The sequence below is a fragment of the Periplaneta americana genome, chromosome 3 (assembly GCF_040183065.1).
Source record: "Periplaneta americana isolate PAMFEO1 chromosome 3, P.americana_PAMFEO1_priV1, whole genome shotgun sequence".
Classification (NCBI taxonomy): Eukaryota; Metazoa; Arthropoda; class Insecta; order Blattodea; family Blattidae; genus Periplaneta; species Periplaneta americana.
This window is the reverse complement of record NC_091119.1, coordinates 147,382,842-147,402,619: the sequence shown is the minus strand read 5'-3', so window position 1 is coordinate 147,402,619 and position 19,778 is coordinate 147,382,842. Positions and strand designations below refer to the sequence as shown.

The 19,778-nt window shown below is 34.8% G+C and overlaps 1 protein-coding gene across 3 annotated transcripts in view; it reads right to left on the bottom strand.

The window, feature by feature from the left end:
• Positions 1-19,778, bottom strand: part of kn (EBF transcription factor knot) — an 872,483-nt gene that overhangs the window by 36,453 nt on the left and 816,252 nt on the right. For 2 of the 3 annotated variants that reach the window (XM_069821751.1, XM_069821752.1), the window contains exons 9-10: positions 14,983-15,137; positions 9,791-9,917 (exon numbers count right to left, since the gene is read on the bottom strand). In XM_069821751.1, the coding sequence (XP_069677852.1) occupies positions 9,791-9,917; positions 14,983-15,137 (282 nt within the window). The remainder of the gene's footprint in view (positions 1-9,790; positions 9,918-14,982; positions 15,138-19,778) is intronic. The other variant, XM_069821753.1, reaches the window with a different exon arrangement.

The following is a 19,778-nucleotide window of genomic DNA, read 5'->3' as shown; positions in this document are numbered from 1 at the left end:
TGCTGACTACATGACCAAAGGGGCCCGCAATGTATAACTGTCAACAGTGTTGCAAACTTTAGCGAAAAGTAGCTACATCTAGGGATTTTGAGGGACTGTCTAAGGACAAAAATGAGGAAATAGCGACCGACGACTTTTGTGGAAGTTTTATTAATTATTTGGTCACAAATTTATCGATTTTTACGTTCAGACATTTTAACTCTTATTAATAAGATGTATTTGGAAAAATTAATCTTGTATTTTTACATTTTTAATATTATTACAGAGAATATATTTTCACTGGTACAATTTCAAAACGTTATAAGAAAATTTCTGTCCCTGTACGACGTATCATGAAAACATCTTGGGGAATATCCTGGCGAAATTATCGCGTTGTTAAATGATGTAGTATCTTATCAACAGCAAATTTTTGGGTTGAGGTGTACCAGTACAAAGATTTTGTCTGGAGAACTGGGCGACAATTGTGGCGTTGCGTCACTCATCGGATATTCCACTTACCCCTTCCTTCCATCCCAGAGTCATTGACTTGATAGGGGAGGGGATTTGTATTCAGTATCTGTCTTATGTGATTGCGTACGGGCCGCAGATACGTCATTCAACGCCGGTGGACTGTAGGCGGAAACCAACGCTTTCCCATGCTTTCCACCCCTCTCTCGCCAGTTCTCTATCCCTTGTCTGGGCTAACAGTCTTCTATGTTTGCTATGGCCGTATTTTCTCTAACTCTAACCTGTTCGAATGCTGAGTAGAAGCCTATTTAACCAGTCTAACTTAGTGAAATTAAAACTACGCAACAGAATTCATAACAAAACATCTAGTGCTAGATCTTATGCCAGGTACATCTCCACAAGTAACGATATATTTTTACTATTGTTTATCTTACTCATTTCTTTAGATATGCTTTTTTTACTTCTAAAATTGAATTTAGCGACATTTGAGACCTTATTTGGCGACTTTGAGGTGATAATTGTTGGCAACAATGCCTGTCAAGTGTTAGTCCATTGCCTCTTTTCTCTCTTTCTCTCACTTGTACAGAGGTGGGACCTGAAGGCTTACACTGTAGCCTGAGACTTATTGTGCTTACCACTCCTATTCTGTGAATGATTGTGTAGCCGAACGGCCGCGCTCTTGCACAGGGACATCATTTTATTTTTACTAACATTTTTAATATTAACCTGGCTATATCTCCGGATTAAAGGTCTAGAACCGGAAACACCGCTTGCTCCCCCTTCCAAGACTGGAGTTCGATGATACTGGCGTAAAATACAAATCACTTCACTACGTATAGGAGGGAAGAAAAGTAGTTCATCCATTTATGTAAATTAGAAAATATCGCAATTTTGAGTTTGATAATTTTCATTAGGTTTCTGTTTAATCAAAATACAGTACTGTATTAACAATAAGTGTTTTTACTTTCGAGCTATCCATTCGGACGTATTCATTATGCAGTGTATATTGTACTGTTACAGCACATTGGCGTACAATATAGAAAATGAAGTTAAATTGAAAAATAATCATAATAAGCCTATGGATATTTAAACACATTTTTGAAAATGGTGGCCGTTCATTTCCATACAGGCTTCAGTTCTTTTGTGCATATTATCGCACTATAGACTATTGTACCTAATTCCAATTGCCAGTTTCGTCCTTCGTACGAGTAACTCTTGTTGAAATAATTCTGTACGTACTCTATAAAAGAGTACCTTACGTACTGTAAATTCAATCTTCACTTCTGCCCGATCCGAAAAGATAAAATTACTCGGAAATGCTATCTACTGTCCGTTCAAGGGGTTTTGTCGCAGGGTCGTAGAAAGGGGGGAAATCACGTGACAGTTAATTACTTAACGGGGCCCTTTTATTTAAGTTATTTTAAACAGTTATATAATATTACGTAGACGTCCAATTCCTAACAGAAATTAATGTTTTCAGAAAGGAGCTAAGACAGCCCAGCTACTAGATTTTACAGAGGGGCGAACAGAAGCAGGTGGGGGAAACCGGGATACGAGGTAGGCAAACGGACGACAATACCTGTGCGAAAATATGATTCAATATTGAAAGCTCTTTCGTCACTGGAAAACGAGAACATATTTCTGGAACGTACTATACTCACTAACTCAGTACTGCATACGCGGCCTTGATTCTGTGTGGAGAACGGTTGGAAGTTTACTAGTAGAGGGGTGGGAGTGAAGTACATTCAAAACTCAGGTACAATAAAAATGTAAGTAAAAATAAAATGATGTCCCTATAGAAGTACAGCACGCCGTACCGTGAACTTAATCCGGACTATTGTGTGGATGATGATATGTGAATTAATTTTTGCGAAATGAGTCCGAGGTCCAACCCGGAAGTTACACAGCAATTCTGCTTCAATTGGTTGAGGGAAAAACCAGGAAAAACCCCAAGCAGGTAACTTGTACAAGCAGAATTCAAACCCGGCCCACTCGTTTCAAGACCAGATGCTGTTACCGTTACTCCACAGCAGTGGACTATACCTTCCTCTATTCGGCACTGGAATGTAAGTATGTAGGACAGGAGGAGGTGAAACGTGACGAAAAACGAATGGAATGTTCCTGATGTTGAACGAAGATGAGTAGGTGAATGTGTGACTAATTAGGCAGACTTTGATTAACGACGACTTTCAAATAGTGACTATATGAAAGATTATGAATAATTAGGCATATATGACGATCAATGAAAATGGCAAGTGAAAACTGTGCTCGTAGGAAATACGCATCAGAATCGTTTTCTCCGTCACAAATCACACAAGATATGTCCGCAATCGAGAGCTGGTTCTCTTGATGAGGATGGCAGGGCGTAAATAATTGCTGTTATCATTGGTAAAAGCTTTCCAGTCTTGTTTCCAATACGACAGATTAGTGAAAACGCATAAAGAATATAGCAATGGCGGTGTTGTCCTACAAGCCACTGGATTTTATTTTGCTGGCAACTAGCGTAAAGAATTTATAGCCGGGACTGCGTTATACGCTATTTTGACTCACGCAAGCCTCTGGATTAATCGCGGATCTGTCTGCGAACTGAGTGATGTGTGGTCAGAAAATTACTGTCCGCCACATCAGTCTGACACGTTCCCTCGTTCCGGGGGATGGCGGCGGTCGGAAATCGCAATGTGAAACTTGTAAAGCCGGACGCTTTATTCCCCCTGAAAATCTTCGTCAGGACTATTGACAAAAGAGTATTTCGATACGAACGGAATCTGCGGAGTGAGATTTTGATTTATACTAAGATATTTTAGCAAGTGTGCGAGCAGATCAGAAAATGTGCAAAAAACAACAGTATGACCTTGCTGCGAAATTTGAACTAAAACGAGTGTAGGAAATTATCCATGTAATTTCGTAATGAACTATCATGTCGAGCTTTGAACTAAAGAATCCTTTTCTTCTTCATTATCAAGAACATAGTTTCGTCTCCAAGGTTTTCAAAACTGATCCTTCTACCTTTCTTTATCCTCTTCAGTCCCGAATTTATATTTAAAAAAATCGGTCAAATAATCATTTTGGAGTTCCAAAAATCCCAAATCAAGTCTTCACAGAAAATCAAATTTTGGGGCAATTTTTCTCTTGGTGCCCCCAAATTTTAAATTCTAATTTATAATTCTGGTTTAGAAATGCTGCAAAAGTGATACTCTTCATTTCTATCAAATTTAATTTTTCCAAAATTTCAAAAGTATCCAAGATACTGCAAAAAATTGAAAGAAAATTATGTACAATATACTCTAGAACAGGACTGAAGAGGTTATGGATGATCTCTAACTCGTTTCCCATGTAGCTCTGTATTTATATACAGGGTGTTTGAAAAACATTGTAAAAACCTTCATGAGTATATAGAACAGGGACATTTGGAGCCGTTTGAGATAGGAAATGCATGTTCACTAAAGCCACCTTTCAGAACTACACCGACGTCATTTTAAAAATGGTAACCCCTGCAGGTAGGCAAGTTTTGGTGCATTGAAATTGTGTCCATGTTTCAAAAAGATCTTAAAATCCTTAGTGAGGTTGTAGGGCAGGGCATTTGAAACCATTTAAGGTAGGTATGCGTATCTGCTTAAGCATGTGGGTGTATTCATGCCACCTATCTATCATCTCATGTTGTTGGAATGGGTTCGCTGTGCACTATCAACAAACATACAACAATTCAGGCTGTTGGTATTAGCATAGTGGAATGGTGACAGGAGAGGAGAGTGGCACGATCCTAAAATGTGGGCCTCAAATCAAACGTAGGAACTGTTCTGAACATTTGTGCATAAGATATTTTACAGTGTTTAAGTTACAAGGCCAAAATTTCCAATTTGGAACACATTAGAAGTATCTCAGTTCGTAAAAAAAATCGCAGTGTTGCGCTCTTCTCTATGCCTATCTACTACTTAGCGTGAAGAAGGAGCGATCAATGATGATGCGTTCAATGTGAACTGTCAACACAGACTACAACTCAAAAGTAAGAGATAACGTGGACGTGTTACTCCTACTGTTGAATCACGTGGAGCGCTTTTGCCTATTACAACAACCAAAATGTACCTAATCCTCGCTTATGAGCGTATTCCGAATCTCAGCGCTGAGCAATCTGATGGCATCACGGTGTTCCGAATTTCAACGATGATGTCACTGATGCTCCACCGGTGTCGCACTGGTTCCATCAGCTTGCATAGGTGGTGGCAGTTCTCTATCAGCCGCCACCAGTGATTCTGATTGGTTCTTGTATAGGGCGGGAATTAGAAGACGAATGACATCGTGCACTGTTGTGTCATGGCGGTGTGTTCTGCTTTGGTTCTGCTGTATTGTTTATAATTAGCATAACGTAAAAACAATATGTTAATGGCTTATGAGCGAACATGTCACGGACCAGTTATTACTACCGGTTCAAGAAATAAATTGTTTATGCTCTCTTTTCTTTGAACAAGATAACAGTACGGAAATTTCGCAAAATATTGATAGCGTAGCACAGACAACAACTTGTACAGCCGCCATGACAGCCATCGAACCTTCCAGCAGTTTTGTTCCTATTTCGCTGCAGCGTGACGTCATTGTTGTCCACCGGTCCGGTGAGATTCGGAATACGCTGTATTATATTGCTTACTAATTTATTTCTGAATGGACACAGCAACTTATCTACCTCTAGGAGTTACAACTTTTACAATGACGTAGTTCTGAATGGAAGCTTCGGCGGACAAGCAGTCCCATTTGAAACGGCTCCAAATACTTTGCCCTATCGCTACAGGAAGTTTTATACAACCATTTTTAAACATACTGTAGATGAGTGGGGAGTCTCTCATTGTCCATAAGACAAGGTTTGCATGTTAAGACGCTGTTTATGACAACATTGATAACCAAAGATTGAAAGCAGTTCCTAATAATGTTTTAAGCATTTTATGTCCAATAGCACGATATCTAACTTCGGTAAAAATCTGTAAACAACGTGGCAGGAAATTCTTTGTCCTCTGGGAAATGAGGACAAGTTCTCCGATAGTTTTTGCCACTCCTAAAATATGAGCAAGAAAACAATTTTCATTCTTCAAGTGTATATTTTAAATTTTGTTTCTATAAGTAGAAATCAAACGATGTTATAGTCAGTGACTTTGGATGCGATAAGAGAAACTCAACTTGAAAAATGTAATATCTTGGAAACAAATTCAGGCATATTCGTACTTATCGCATCAAACAGTTTCTACAAACATCCATATCAACTATGTTTTATAAATAATATCTGTAATAAGCTCCATTTCTGATTGCCACTTATTCAGTCTCTTGAGAAATAGCCTATCGGTCGAAGTCACGAATAAGTCAAAGACGCGGAAATCGAAGTTTGATAACTAGCCAGTCCGGGTTCGATTCCCGGCGTGCTCAGAAATTTTCATGTAAAATTTCTACCTCGGGATTAGGAAAAATGGCGGTGTATAACTTCTAATCACTAAATTGTGCACAAATATACCTGGGTTAAATCCCAAATCTCTCCGCAGTGGATATGAAGGGAAGGCATATGTCACTATTGATAGTGATTCGTCTGTCGGATGGGGGACATTAAACCTGGCGGCCCCCTTGGTGCTATTCGATAGGAGTGGGCTAAGTGCCGGTACCGGGTTTCCCCTTCTCCTTTCCTCACCTTCATCATCATCCTCACTCATTCCCTACACTACACATACACATATACTCACCCTAGTACACGACATAACTCTTCACAGATACACATCATGCACCACGTGGTCCGCCAAAGTGGCGTGCAACTTGAAAATGGATCAAAGTCCCGCCATCTATCCGCAATATGCGGAATCCGAATCGTACTTCTTAATTTACATTTTATAATACCTGGCTGCTGAATCGGTAGTATTAGCAAATTTATATAAATTCAATTTGTATACGCTAAATATTCATACAACATTAACTATTTGCGAAGTATTTTTAAAATCCATAAAAGAAATTGAAATTCAGATGATTATATGAGTATAGCTTCAATTTTTTCTAGTATGAATAAAAGAAAATTAGTGTAATTAAGATTTTAATGTTACAAAATATGATATAACCTAGTTAAAATGTACCTGAAAATACTAATTCAAGGGACAACGCTTCAACAACGAAATAATGCCCATTCATGAAATCATGCAATGGCGATATACTGGTCAGCATTTAAGACATGTTTACATGCTTAATCTTTAACTTTCATATTTTTTTGTTTTATATCTGTTATGATTCAATTACAATTATGAATAATTACACAATGTGTTGCTAAGTGCATCATTTTATTATTAAAGAACCGGTTTGCTATTATTTACTATATCTGTTTAAAAACGAGACGAGACCTTTAAATAAATGTGTAGGCTAATATGCACAATTATATGTCTTGGTTCAGAATTGAATGTAAAAATGCTTAAAAATAGACTTTTTAATTATTTTTGACGTCCTAGTTCCCTTAAAAAGAAATGAGTATTATTACTGTATTCGGTTATTCCATTTGCAAGGGAGTAAGTTCTCGGATGTGTACTGAATGCTCCAACATTAAACATCTCTCCTCCCAGACATTTGTTTGTCTTATATACTTCCAAGAGAAAATGGACAATGACTATATAGATTAGAAATGAAATAATCCTGCAGATTTTCGGGGGAAAAAAATGTTTTCTTTATAAAATGTTTAACACCCTCTTATTCGTTGACTATTGCGAGCAGAATAGTGATTTTTCTCCATATCGATGGAAAATTTAATAAATAATAATTTATTCTTCTGGCGTATTTCCATAGCGTGGACGGTTTTCGTGTAAATTTTATTTAAAGACCACTAATTTCAAGCCACTGAACGATACGAACAGACTGCAACGTTGTAGTCAGAGAAGGAGAGATTCACCTAGGGCAGGGCTGGGCAGCAAGAGCGGATTACACTCTCTCACGGGGAGCCATATGATTTCTCTTCATCCCCTTTCTTCCCCGCCGAACACCGCGCAGCGTTGATTCAGTAACTGATGAATATTAAGCGTCCCCGTTTAGAGTCTGGATCCGCTCCCGATGCTCAGCCCTGACCTAGGGAGACAGACCTGAGTTCGTTGACCTCTCATATATCTGTATTAGCGAGAAGAAAGAGCAGTGTGTTAGCGACGATGTTGCCAGACTGCTGAAATAGCCAACTTAATTTTCTAATTAACCGTGCATTTAACCAAAAAACGTAATATAAGTTTTTTATTCACTGAAGTTTACCCTATCGTCTCTTTCAATCTGAAAGGTTAATTCACTTCTATCCTGTACATTATTGGTTCATAAATATATGGGGAGTCGCAGTTCTCTATCGTTGAATACAAGCGAAGAAGAATAAGAAGACGATCGTGATAATGATATCTTAAATATTGACATATTGACTGCAAGAAATTATGCAACACCACAGCTTATGTAGGATAATTGAATGTTACAGTGCAATGAATAAAATAATCTGCACACATTTTAGCATTATGAAATATTATGAGTTTACAGTAAATGAAGGGTTCAGAGCGATAGTGGGCCAAGCGCCATTTATTAAAAACGGAGAAAGCAAGGCTTAAAGTTAAGTGAATACCATACTTTAATGAAGATTGACATATCATTTAGTTTTAATGTGTATATTTTATATTACTTGCTATATGTTTCCATTGAATTATGTATGTATGTATGTATGTATGTATGTATGTATGTATGTATGTATGTATGTATGTATGTATGTATGTATGTATGTATGTATGTATGTATGTATGTATGCATGTATGTATGCATGTATGTATGTATGTATGCATGTATGTATGTATGCATGCATGCATGTATGTATGTATTTATTCACACTGCAATGGGTATATACCCGGTAGCAGTGGTAACTAATTACACTCAATAAAGACAATAATAAACACAATTAATAAAAAAATACAATTAATAATACTAATAATTAATACTAACAATAATTAATAATAATAATAATAATAATAACAAACAACAGGGAACATCCTAAATTAAATGAAGCACGATCGATTAAAATAACATTTAAAGTAAATCTAATTTGTACCTTAAACCTATGTTCGAACTAAAACCCACGAGTATGATATGTTCATATCTGCACAAGTACCTTTCAACACTACACTCGTTTCGCTATCAACTCACTCACTGCACTGGAACTACGACACATTTCACTGATTCTATCCTGATTTCACTAACACTTCAAAAACATTTCACTGTTCAAATACTTTGCACTGCCACTATAAACTATAAAGCTTCCCTGACAGGAACACGTTTCACTTACTCAACACACTTCACTGACACAACACACTTCACTGACACAACATGCTGTAATTCTTCAGTGATAGAACACTTCAATAACAAAATATCAATTACACCCTTTAAATACTGTGTATAATTATCGTCTATTAGTAAAGTTCTTAAGCCTATTTTTAAATACATTTTTGTTTGTTGGTAAAGCCTTTAGTAAGTCTGCAGGTAAAGCATTCCAGTCCCTGACAGTACGACTGAGAAAAGAAAACTTTCCAGTGCCCGTCCTCTGTCTCCTTTCCCTCGATTTATAAGAGTGGTCGTTCCTTGAAGAGTAATTTGGCGGCTGCAACCTATTTTTTATTTCTCTCCAGGCAGGCTCACCTCTGTATGTTTTGAACAGTGCGCATAATCGAATTCGCGTTCTCCTGTCCGTGAGTGTGTCCCATTTTAATGGTGAATTTTTCCGACAATACTTGAGAGCCCGTTTTTTAATCTTTTCCAGTGTCTTAATATGTTCTAGTCTGTAAGGATCCCAACATGCAGCACCATATTCCATTACTGGACGTACTAGTGGTTTATATGCAATCTCTTTGGATTTATCAGAGCCTTTTCTTAGTACCCTCATCACAAAGTGTAACGCTCTCCATGCTTTTCCCGCTGTGTCTGTAACGTGTTCCTCCCAGCCAAGATCGCTGCTAAATGTTATTCCGAGATATTTACATTTGTTAACTTCCGGAATGGCTTCACCCCCTAACGTATACGATGCGATTATTTTATTTCTTTTCCTTGTAAAGCTGATGGCTTTGCTCTTTAGAGAATTTATTTTCATTTTGTTGGCTATAGCCCAATTGTTTATTCTATTGAGGTCATCCTGAAGAAGAGTAGTATCTTCATAACTTTTTATTTCCCTGTATACCATACAATCATCCGCGAATAAGCGAACCCTAGACAAGATATTAATTGGCAGATCATTTATGTTAATAACTTCATTTTAATCCTTGTTTTCTACGGTCTTAGTAAATGGCGCTTGGCCCACTATGGTTCTGAACCTTTAAATAATACTTACACACATAGACGAATCTTCCCGGCGCCCCTTTGCAGAACTGTTTGGACTTGTAAGAGAGCGTCACTTCCACAACTCCGGGGATATGCCTCGGCGGGGTCTGAACCCGGATCGCGTGTGACGTGATGAGCTAAAAGGACATGCATTACCATCAGTAACTGACACATCTGCTGGCACAATATGTGACACTGCTACATAGTAACCTAGTCTGATATTACTTTCAACAAACATTTTAAGGAACAGTATTTTAGTTCATATGCAATCATATGCAATCAAACTAGGCTATACATACGAGACAGTAAGTTACAAATCGAAATAGCAACCTACATTTTTCAAAGGGGGATCTGAAGCTATCACCGCTAGATGACAGTGTTAACCAAGTGTCAATGTGAACGATGTGCGCACAAGAGGCAAAAACGAAACAAAGAAGTAGTAGTTGCAAGATGGCGGCACCTGCGCACGAGTGTATCATTGTCGAGCAATGTTTCGTTGTGAGATTTTTCTGGCAAAATGACTGACAGCAAAGAATATTCATAAAGAAATGCTGCGCATATTTGGTAAGCATTGCTGCCATGTCAAGTTGTCTGCAATAAAATTATTGCATGCAAAAGTTTTCTGAAGGGCGGGCAAGTCTCGAATACCGAGTCCGTCGGCTAGTGGAGATTACCACACAGTCAGATATGCATATGGCTGACCACTAGATCTGAGCAAGCGGGAGAAAGCCCGGTTATTCACAAGTTATTATCACTCTTGATTGTATCATTATCAATCCGAGAAAAAGCCTGCATTAATGCTCTGATCAAGTCGCGAATGTCACTTTTGTGCCGAGGTGCCACATCTTGCAACTTGCTTCTTTGTTGCACTTGTGCGCATATCGTTAATACTGCCATCTAGCGGTGATAGCTTCAGGCGAGTCATTAAACATGTAGATGGCTACTTCAATTTGTAACTTATTTACTCACTCTCCCTCGGAGAAAAATACGTACAAAATCAGATTAGGTCATATTTTGTGAAAAAAAAATTGTTTTGGGTGAATGCGGAACTGTTAATTCTAACTAAATAAGTAAGTAATTAACTTTGAATTCCTGAAAATAACAAGAACTAATTCCTCAGTAAAATAGAACACATATAAGACTCGTTGAAGAAAAGATACAATTTTAGGATAAAATTGTCATTAATTATTCAAATGGGATAACATTTAGTCTAATTTCATTAGCGTAGATTAGTTTGGAAATCACACAAGTATAAGAAGTGTAAATATCATTAAACCGAAGTAGAAGAGATAGGGGTCTATCTGAAAACAAGTTGTGTAACAAGGAAGGTAGATTAAACTACAATGACGTCATAGTACTCCTCACACATGTGTACAGCAATGGAAATAATTTAATATGAGAACATAAGTTTTACTTAATATTAATGTCTAACACCAATGTGTAGTTTAAGTTTTCATGCAATAACTCACTGTATGAATAGTAAGTGGTGAGTCATATAAAGGCCAGAATATCAAATTCACTGTAATAATAATTTTGTGCATCAAGGAAGCTTTTAATAGAAAAAGGAGCATTTTCTGCGGACCTCTAAAAAAAGAACTAAGGATGAGACAAGTGAAGTGCTTTGTATGGAGTGTGGCGTTGTATGGGACAGAAACATAGACATCACGACGAATTGAAGAGAAGCGAATAGAAGCATTTGAAATGTGGATATGGAGAAGAATGGAACGTGTGAAGTGGACAGACAGAATAAGAAATGAAGCTGTGTTGGAAAGAGTGGGTGAAGAAATAATGATTCTGAAACTGATAAGGAAGAGGCAAAGGCATTGGTTAGGTCACTGGATGGGAAGAAACTGCCTACTGAAGGATGCACTGGAAGGAATGGTGAACGGGAGAAGAGTTCGTGGTAGAAGAAGATATCAGATCATAGACGACATTAAGATATATGGATCATATGAGGAAACGAAGAGGAAAGCAGAAAATAGGAATGATTGGAGGAAGCTGGGTTTGCAGTGAAAGATCTATCCTTGGGTAGATCACTAAATGAATGAATTCTAGAAAGAATATTACTCATCTTTTATTTGCTAAATTTGTGACATTCACTGAGCCCTATTTTACAATACAGATCTGTGTGATGAAATTCAAAATTTATATGTTGAGTTGGCAATTGTAACAAGCGAAATGATGTTTCGAAATGCAAACATTTCCAAATAAACCTACTCCAATTTTGCTTTGGGACCAATTTTGAAGAAACCGTAGGCCTATTGCACCTCAAATACCTAATCCTCAATTTCATTGCGGTAAAATGGTACGGGAAAATAAATTTACTTCTGTTATTTTTTTTGTATATTGATTTATTATTACGAAAATATGGAAAAATAAGTTATAGTATTGTCTAACAAATATCAATGACTTCATTTAATTACACTTACAACAAATATCAACTATAGACCAATCTCAATGATATCAGTTTATACTATGGATATGTTAAACTGTGAAACTTAAAATTTGACTTTATACTAAAGGCCTTTTGTAAACAGTACTCTTCGACTTAATTCTAAAACCTCGTAAGTCCAATTGTTCCTGAATATTGAAGTTAATGTATATTTTCAAATTGCGTCTACTTATGAAATACTTAAATCTACACATGCTGCTATATTTTATAAACAATAAATTAAATTTAATATTCTTATTGCTTCATTGTACATAACTAATGTTTTCCACAGTTAGTATTATATTTTCTTCCCTTTACAGAATCGATGTATTTTAATGTAGAAAGTTCATTACATTAAGGCTGGTGAAATTAATTTTTATCGTACAATTACAGAATATATAGATCTATAGTCTAAACAAAAAGAGTAACAATCCTAATTTAGTACTAGGAACTGTGCCGGTACTATTTCGCATTGTTTGTGATGAGGCTATAGTAGCGATCGCAGTGGTTAGCAACTATCTATGAATGCATATTCCCTACGTATTGAGCTACGTGACTGTATATACTAGACTGAGAAAATGTACCTGCATATTCTTAACCCTTTTTGGAAGAACTCTGTCTCTCATACTGGTATTTCTAAAACCGTGACGGACTGCAAAGAAAACGACTAACACAGTGTTGTATATTATTCTGTAATTTGGCTTAAAAGTATATTTTCCTATCATTTCTCTATTATTTTATTAAAATTACAGCAAAATTAAAATGCATCCTGCACTTGGCCAATTTAAGGGTTAAGAAAGTGTTAATGCATTTTAAGTTACTAAAATTGGTTAATAATAACGTGAAATCTTTGTAAAATGTAAAACCTCTTTACGAATGTGTAAATAACTTTTAGCAATAACTGGTATCTAAATTGGTCTTTCTTCTACCTTCCTTGGCAACATAAACATTGATGGTTCTACTCACAACAGTGAAATACAATCTTTCAAAACTACTCTCTCCGGGACAACCAACACATTAGCAGCTTTAAAATCTATACATTCATTTATCTATAACTTCTTCACAAACAACCAATTATTACAAAGAAAAGACGTGCAATTTAAAATTAGATTTAGATACCAATAGTGAAATTTATATACAAGTAGAACTAATGGATAACATAATGTGTAGCACACGAGAGTAAAGAGATTTTATGCGTTAAACTTCCCACTGACGCATACAATCTAATTTACTTTCTTATATTATAAATTACTGTCAGAAATATGTGAAATATGTTACCTAAACAGAAAAAAATATTTTCATAAATCGAAGATATTTTTAAAAACGTGTACAAACTTTCCATAAACATGTCAAATATCTTGACAACTGAATAAAATGCAGATATAAATTTGTATACTATTAATAAATGTAATATACACCGTCTTTCATAAGTCTGTGAAACATTTTAGGAATTCACCACAAATTTGAGAGAGAAACTCTCCAAGTTTTTAAAGGAAAAGTGCGCTCTCATATTTACCGCAATTTGACGCTACGAGACAATAGTAGCAATATGGCGTTCAGTAAACATGAGCAGTCATTTTGTGTGTTGCAATTTCTACTCAAGAGCTTCGCCCATTATGACTGTACAACAATGATTACAAGCAGAATTCCAGAAGACAGCATCTGTTTTCAGCGGTATCAAGAAATGGTATGAGAAATTTCAGATTTACATGAACATGTGGCTGATGCCACAGCTGAATGAAGACAGAGGTAATGACTACATCTTCCAACAAGCCAGCTGTTCGGCTCACTACCACAAACACGTACGAGCATATCTCAATCAAAATTTTCGTTAAAAGATAGGGATAGGATGCACAGAGCAAGAAGATGACGCATTAATGCCGTGGCCATCCCGGTCCCCGGATTTAACCCCATGACTTTTTCTTGTTGTGGTTTGTGAAGGATACTGTCTTTGTGCCTCTGCTTCCCACTAATCTTCAACTGTATCACCACTGCTGTGGTTCTGGTCTACTGTGACATGCTCACACACACGTGAGATTATTATGGATTATCAGTTATCACACTGATGTCTGCTGTATCAGCAGAGGTGGAAAGATTGAGCTTCTGTGAAATAGGTAAAAAAACTTGAGTTTGCCTCTATTTCAACATAATAAAATTTGGTATCCATTGCGTAGTTTATCTGTGGTAAATTTCTAAAATGTTTCACGTACTTATGAAAGACGGTGTATAATATATATATATATATATATAATTATATTATATATACCCTATATGTATTTATAAACACACTAAAACCTCATTAAGCCAGACCCCATATCATTTAACCTGTACAACCGTTCTGAAGAAATAAAATTGAATACATAAATGGTTCTAATTAACGGGGTTTACTATATCTTAAAAAAAAATCGATAAATAAATTGAAAGAATGAAAATACCAGTATTGGGATACATAACATAATTTTTTAATGTCTTCAGTATGCTCAGGAAAGATAAAATATATTTTTAAGAATACAAAGAATAAAAATATATAATTTTGAAAAAAATGTATCAAACCTGGAAAATTATCTAATATAATATAATATGATATAATATAATATAATATAATATAATATAATATAATATAATATAATATAATATAATATAATATAATATTATATATATATATTACCGGTACTTAAAAATCTTAACATAGTACTATCGTAACAAATATATGCAAATTATGCAGTCTTGCTTTTGTGGGATTAACATCAGTAGATATAATGCATAAATACCTCGCTCCAGACCAACATTGTGCCGAAGACAACCTGCAGGCCGTCGAAGAAGTTGTCCCCGATGATGATCACCGTGGAGCCTCCCGATGTCCACCCCTCGCTCGGGCTGATCGCCTTGATGCATGGGGTCGCTACGGGAAGGGGAGGGTACAAGCCTATATGAGACAGGGGTGTACGAGACATCAGAGCGGGTCTCTCAGACATAAGACAATACATACATATACTGACAGTGGTCCCCAACTCGTAACTTGCAATCGACATGTTGCCCGCAGTAGCCTTCCATGTTGTTTGCAATACGATTGCATTATTTGTTTAAAATACATTAATTATTTGCGGAAAATACCTCGTACCTCAGTATAATAAATATTGAAATAACATGTTAGACGTTACTGTACAAAAATTCCATGTAAATGACAAAATAAATGTTGTATCATTATGATCAAACATTTAAAATTTTATATTTTTATGATAATCTCAAAACAGTTTGTTTTAATCATTGAAAATTTTTGTATGGTTTGAAAGTCCTTTAAGAGTGTTAAGAAGTAAGTTTACAGAAAATTAATTTTAAAATTTTCATTATAAAATAATGGGGTTTATTTTCTAAGGAATTTCTATTTCAATTGCTATACTATTTTTTATATTTCAAATGAAAGAAATAAACAGCAATTCAAGCTATTCTCGAGTGAGAATGTGTTTTTTTCTTTGCAAATTCATATAAGAAAATAATGGTTTTGAATCTACAAATTAGAACAGACCTTATTTAGTGTTATTATGAATGTAATAAAGATTGTTTCAGCTCACTGAGAAAATTCACAACAGTATATCAATTAAGGTTTGCCCTTGAAATACGTAGGACTAGTCATTGTGAAAGGTAGCAAAAAAATTTGAAGAGTCCGATTACGTAGCAAATAAAATACATTGTGGTAGACCAAAGTCCAGGAATTTAGACAAGAATCAGAATTTGGAACATAGAATGTGAATCAAGTTGCGAGGTGACAGTTTATGAGCTATTTACCAGTGTGGCGTAATTTTGAGAAATTGTTTTATATCTCAGCAAACTCCACTCCAATTTGAAACAAACTATATTATTATTTTTCTACGAACTTATTCTTAGCCTAGATAAGGAGAAAGACGTGTCATTTCTTACATAATCATTCAGTACAATAATTTGATTGAATGACCTAAAATGACTCAATTTGATTGCAGTAACAAATAAAAATCGAGGTACATAAAAACATTATAATATGACATAAAAATCCCGAGGTTTCATAAAATTTGTAGTTGGGGATCACAGCAATATTTCTTGTTATTAAATTATGATTTTAAATCTCAAGATATTACATTCATACTTATAATGTTATTAGATTTAGTGACATAACCCTGTAAAATTGAGTACAGTTTCCCCGAAATATAAATATGTACAAATAGGTAAAGAATATGTTTTTGGCGTAAATAGGCTACGTCTTCATTCGAAATGCAATAACTGATGAGAAAATTTAACATTTTAAGCATAACAAAGTTCAGAAAGTCTCCGCTAGATGCTGACCGTATCAAAGCGTATGCATTCTGCCATCACTTGAGTGTTAAGCCAGCGCCAGAGTTTCTGGCGTGTGTCCTTGAGCATAATGCCCAGTCAGTGAGCATTTGTTGCCAGTGCAACTGAGAATGGTACCATCCAAATACATGTCACATCAGCAATCTGCCAATCACAGTTGTTAGACTTATTGCCCACTAACTGTGGAAAAAGCAAGATATTCGCACTTTGGGTTTCTGGAGTGTGCCCTTCATTATAGTGCCCAGTCAGTGCGTATGTTGCCACTTCAGCTGTGAGTGGTACCACCTCCAAAACACAAGTCACGTCTTCAATCTGCCGATCAGAGTTGTCAAATTTCTTTCCCACAGACTGCGGCAAAGATAATAATACTCACTCTTAATGTTCTCATTACATGTTTCTAGACTACGGAACTTTATGCACTAAAAAATCTGGAAATATGCATGCAATTATGCAACAAAAACTATTGAAATATGCACTAAGAATTGAAATATATGCAGTATACAGGTTTATTTGGTTTAATAATATGGATTAAAATAATTTAAAGTAATAATTGTCATCAAGTAACCATAGCCTCTGATAAATCTTCATGAAATTGATTCTTTTTTGACCCAGAGCCTTAAAACATGTTAGGGGTAAGATCCTGACTCTTCTCTTTACCAACAGTGCATGATTTATGTACAGTATAAAACAATTTTCAGTTACTGGTACAATTTTCCTAATTCCTGGTCAATTACTTCTAACTACTTGGTTGTGTAGTAAAACATATTGAAATTAAAATTTACTCTCTATTTAACTTCATTGTCTCAGTTTTGTTTTTGTGAAATCAGAACACTAGCAGCATTGTCGTAATTACCGAATCATTGATTTTATTTCTGACAAAATGTTTATATTTCTTGGAAATTATTGTTATATTTATTAAATTTTGAAATTAAATAACAAATTAGATAAAACAAGGAAATATGTTAATATATGCACTTAAATGTACAAAATAAATAAATAGATAAATAAATAAATAAGTAAATAAATAAATAAATAAATGCATTTAAAATGGAAAACCCTCAAAATATGCATTTATGCAAAATAAAGTTAACTTCTTTCCAATGTAAAAATCCGTGATCGGCAAAGATTCACTTTTATTTTTTCAATATTTCAAATAAATAAAAACATACAATTGCATAAAGTTCCGGGATCTACTTATTTCACACGCCAAAAACGGTGGCTTTGGTTATACATAATCTACTAGAAACTGAATAAGTGACGAATGTTAACTAATAAGCAACTAACGTTATCTGCATATATCCGGATGTTGTTCAGAAAGCTAATAACAAACATTTAAATAAATACATCATTAAAAATAAACTTCATTCCAGATGATAAATAACAGTAAAGTGTAAAACAATAAAACAAAAACATTTTCATGCAATCATTGGGAGTTTTTTAAACCCGTTACTTTTTATTACTAATAACGGTGCTTTAATTACTTGGTCTTACATTTGGGTATATAAAAGTATTTAAACGTAATAACGATCATGCTCAAATTATTATATCGCTTTATATAAGACATTTTTAAATTAAAGCTATACGGAAACAATATAATTTCATCATTTTCCCCACTGTAGTTGTCTACTGTGAACTTCAGGTTCTCCCCGTCTATTTTTTCATCCAGTCTTCTTCATATTCTGCATTGCCATTGGTCTTCTACTGTACTCCATCCTTTTCACAAGGTCGTACCAACTCCATCTCCTTTGCTCGATCTCATCCATTACAGTCTTTTCTGTCTGCATCATTCTTCGGATATCTGTATTTCTAATTTTTTCTCGTCGAAGTTTCCTACCTGCTCTTTTCAGAAAGCTATTTTGACTGTCATTACTTTATACATGTGTTTCTTCCTCGTCTAAATTGTAATATTCTAGCGATCATATAATAACTTTAATAAAATATTAAAAAAAAGAATCTTGTGAAAAGAAACTCAAAATATTGAGACATAAATGCCAATTTTTCTCATAAACTAGCCATAATGTAGGAATTTGAATTTTTTTTCACTATCCACAGACGTCATTTAATTTTGGTAACTAGAATTATTTTTCTGTTAATCTGAGAATGAGATATAATTTTTTTTTTAATTATATTACTTTTTTCAAGTGTCCAAAAAAATCATACCTCATAGTCTGACTAACATAGGACAATAAAATTAAATTAAAAATTAAATGTCTGTAGACTGTGTAAAAATAAAATAATTCAAATCCTTCCACTAATTTATGAGAAAAACTGGTATTTATGTGTCAGTGTTTTCATTTTTTTCACAAAATTTTATGAAATTATTTTATCAAAAGTATTCTCACTAGAGGTTTCGATTTATCTAGAGAAAATCAAAACTCGAGTGGGATTTGATTGACTATTTCACGATTAGAAAAAGGTATACAAAAGACTAGAAGAAATAAAATATTAATTGACTTACTAAAATATTAAACTGGCTTTAAAATGAATTATTGTACCATCTTATTATTATAAATATTCCACTAGTGTGTTATGATTAGCTGTTCTCTTGTTACCAGTTGTGCCAACTATACAAACTTATTGATCTCTATGGACGATTATTAGTTAAGAAGGATATGTTGATTCAGTTTCATTTTTATTAAAACAGCTGCATTCCACTTTAATTATTATCAATATATATTAAACAATCTCTGATACGTGACTCTCCATAATCTCATATAGCAGAAGCTATAACGTAACCTAAATGATAGAAAAGTTTTAATTAATGATGATGAAATAAACATGAATTATTTTAAAAGGTACAATTATTTAAAGTGCAATGTTGGCAAGCAAAGAAACAAATGCTAGGGAGGTGACAAAAGCAAAAAAATGCTAGGAAGGTGATAAAAACATATGCTAGGGAGGTGATGAAAAGTGTCGGATAAGCAGCCATGATTGAATGAAACACGTCGTTCCGTACAGTTTTATTGGTCAAAATTAGTATGACGTAGTAAAAGTGTAGTAGTCAAAATTATATTGTTCACTAACCAGAGTTTGCTTAATCTGTCTGAAAAATTAGAAATGGATAGGTTTAAAAATGGATTAAATAAAGCAAAATGTGGGCTTCTGTGTTTTATAGTAGATTCACACTACTTTATTATCTCAATATTTCTATTCCATATAACTCAGGTCATCATGTTTTTCTACCATTTACGATAATAATAATAATAATAATAATAATAATAATAATAATAATAATAATAAT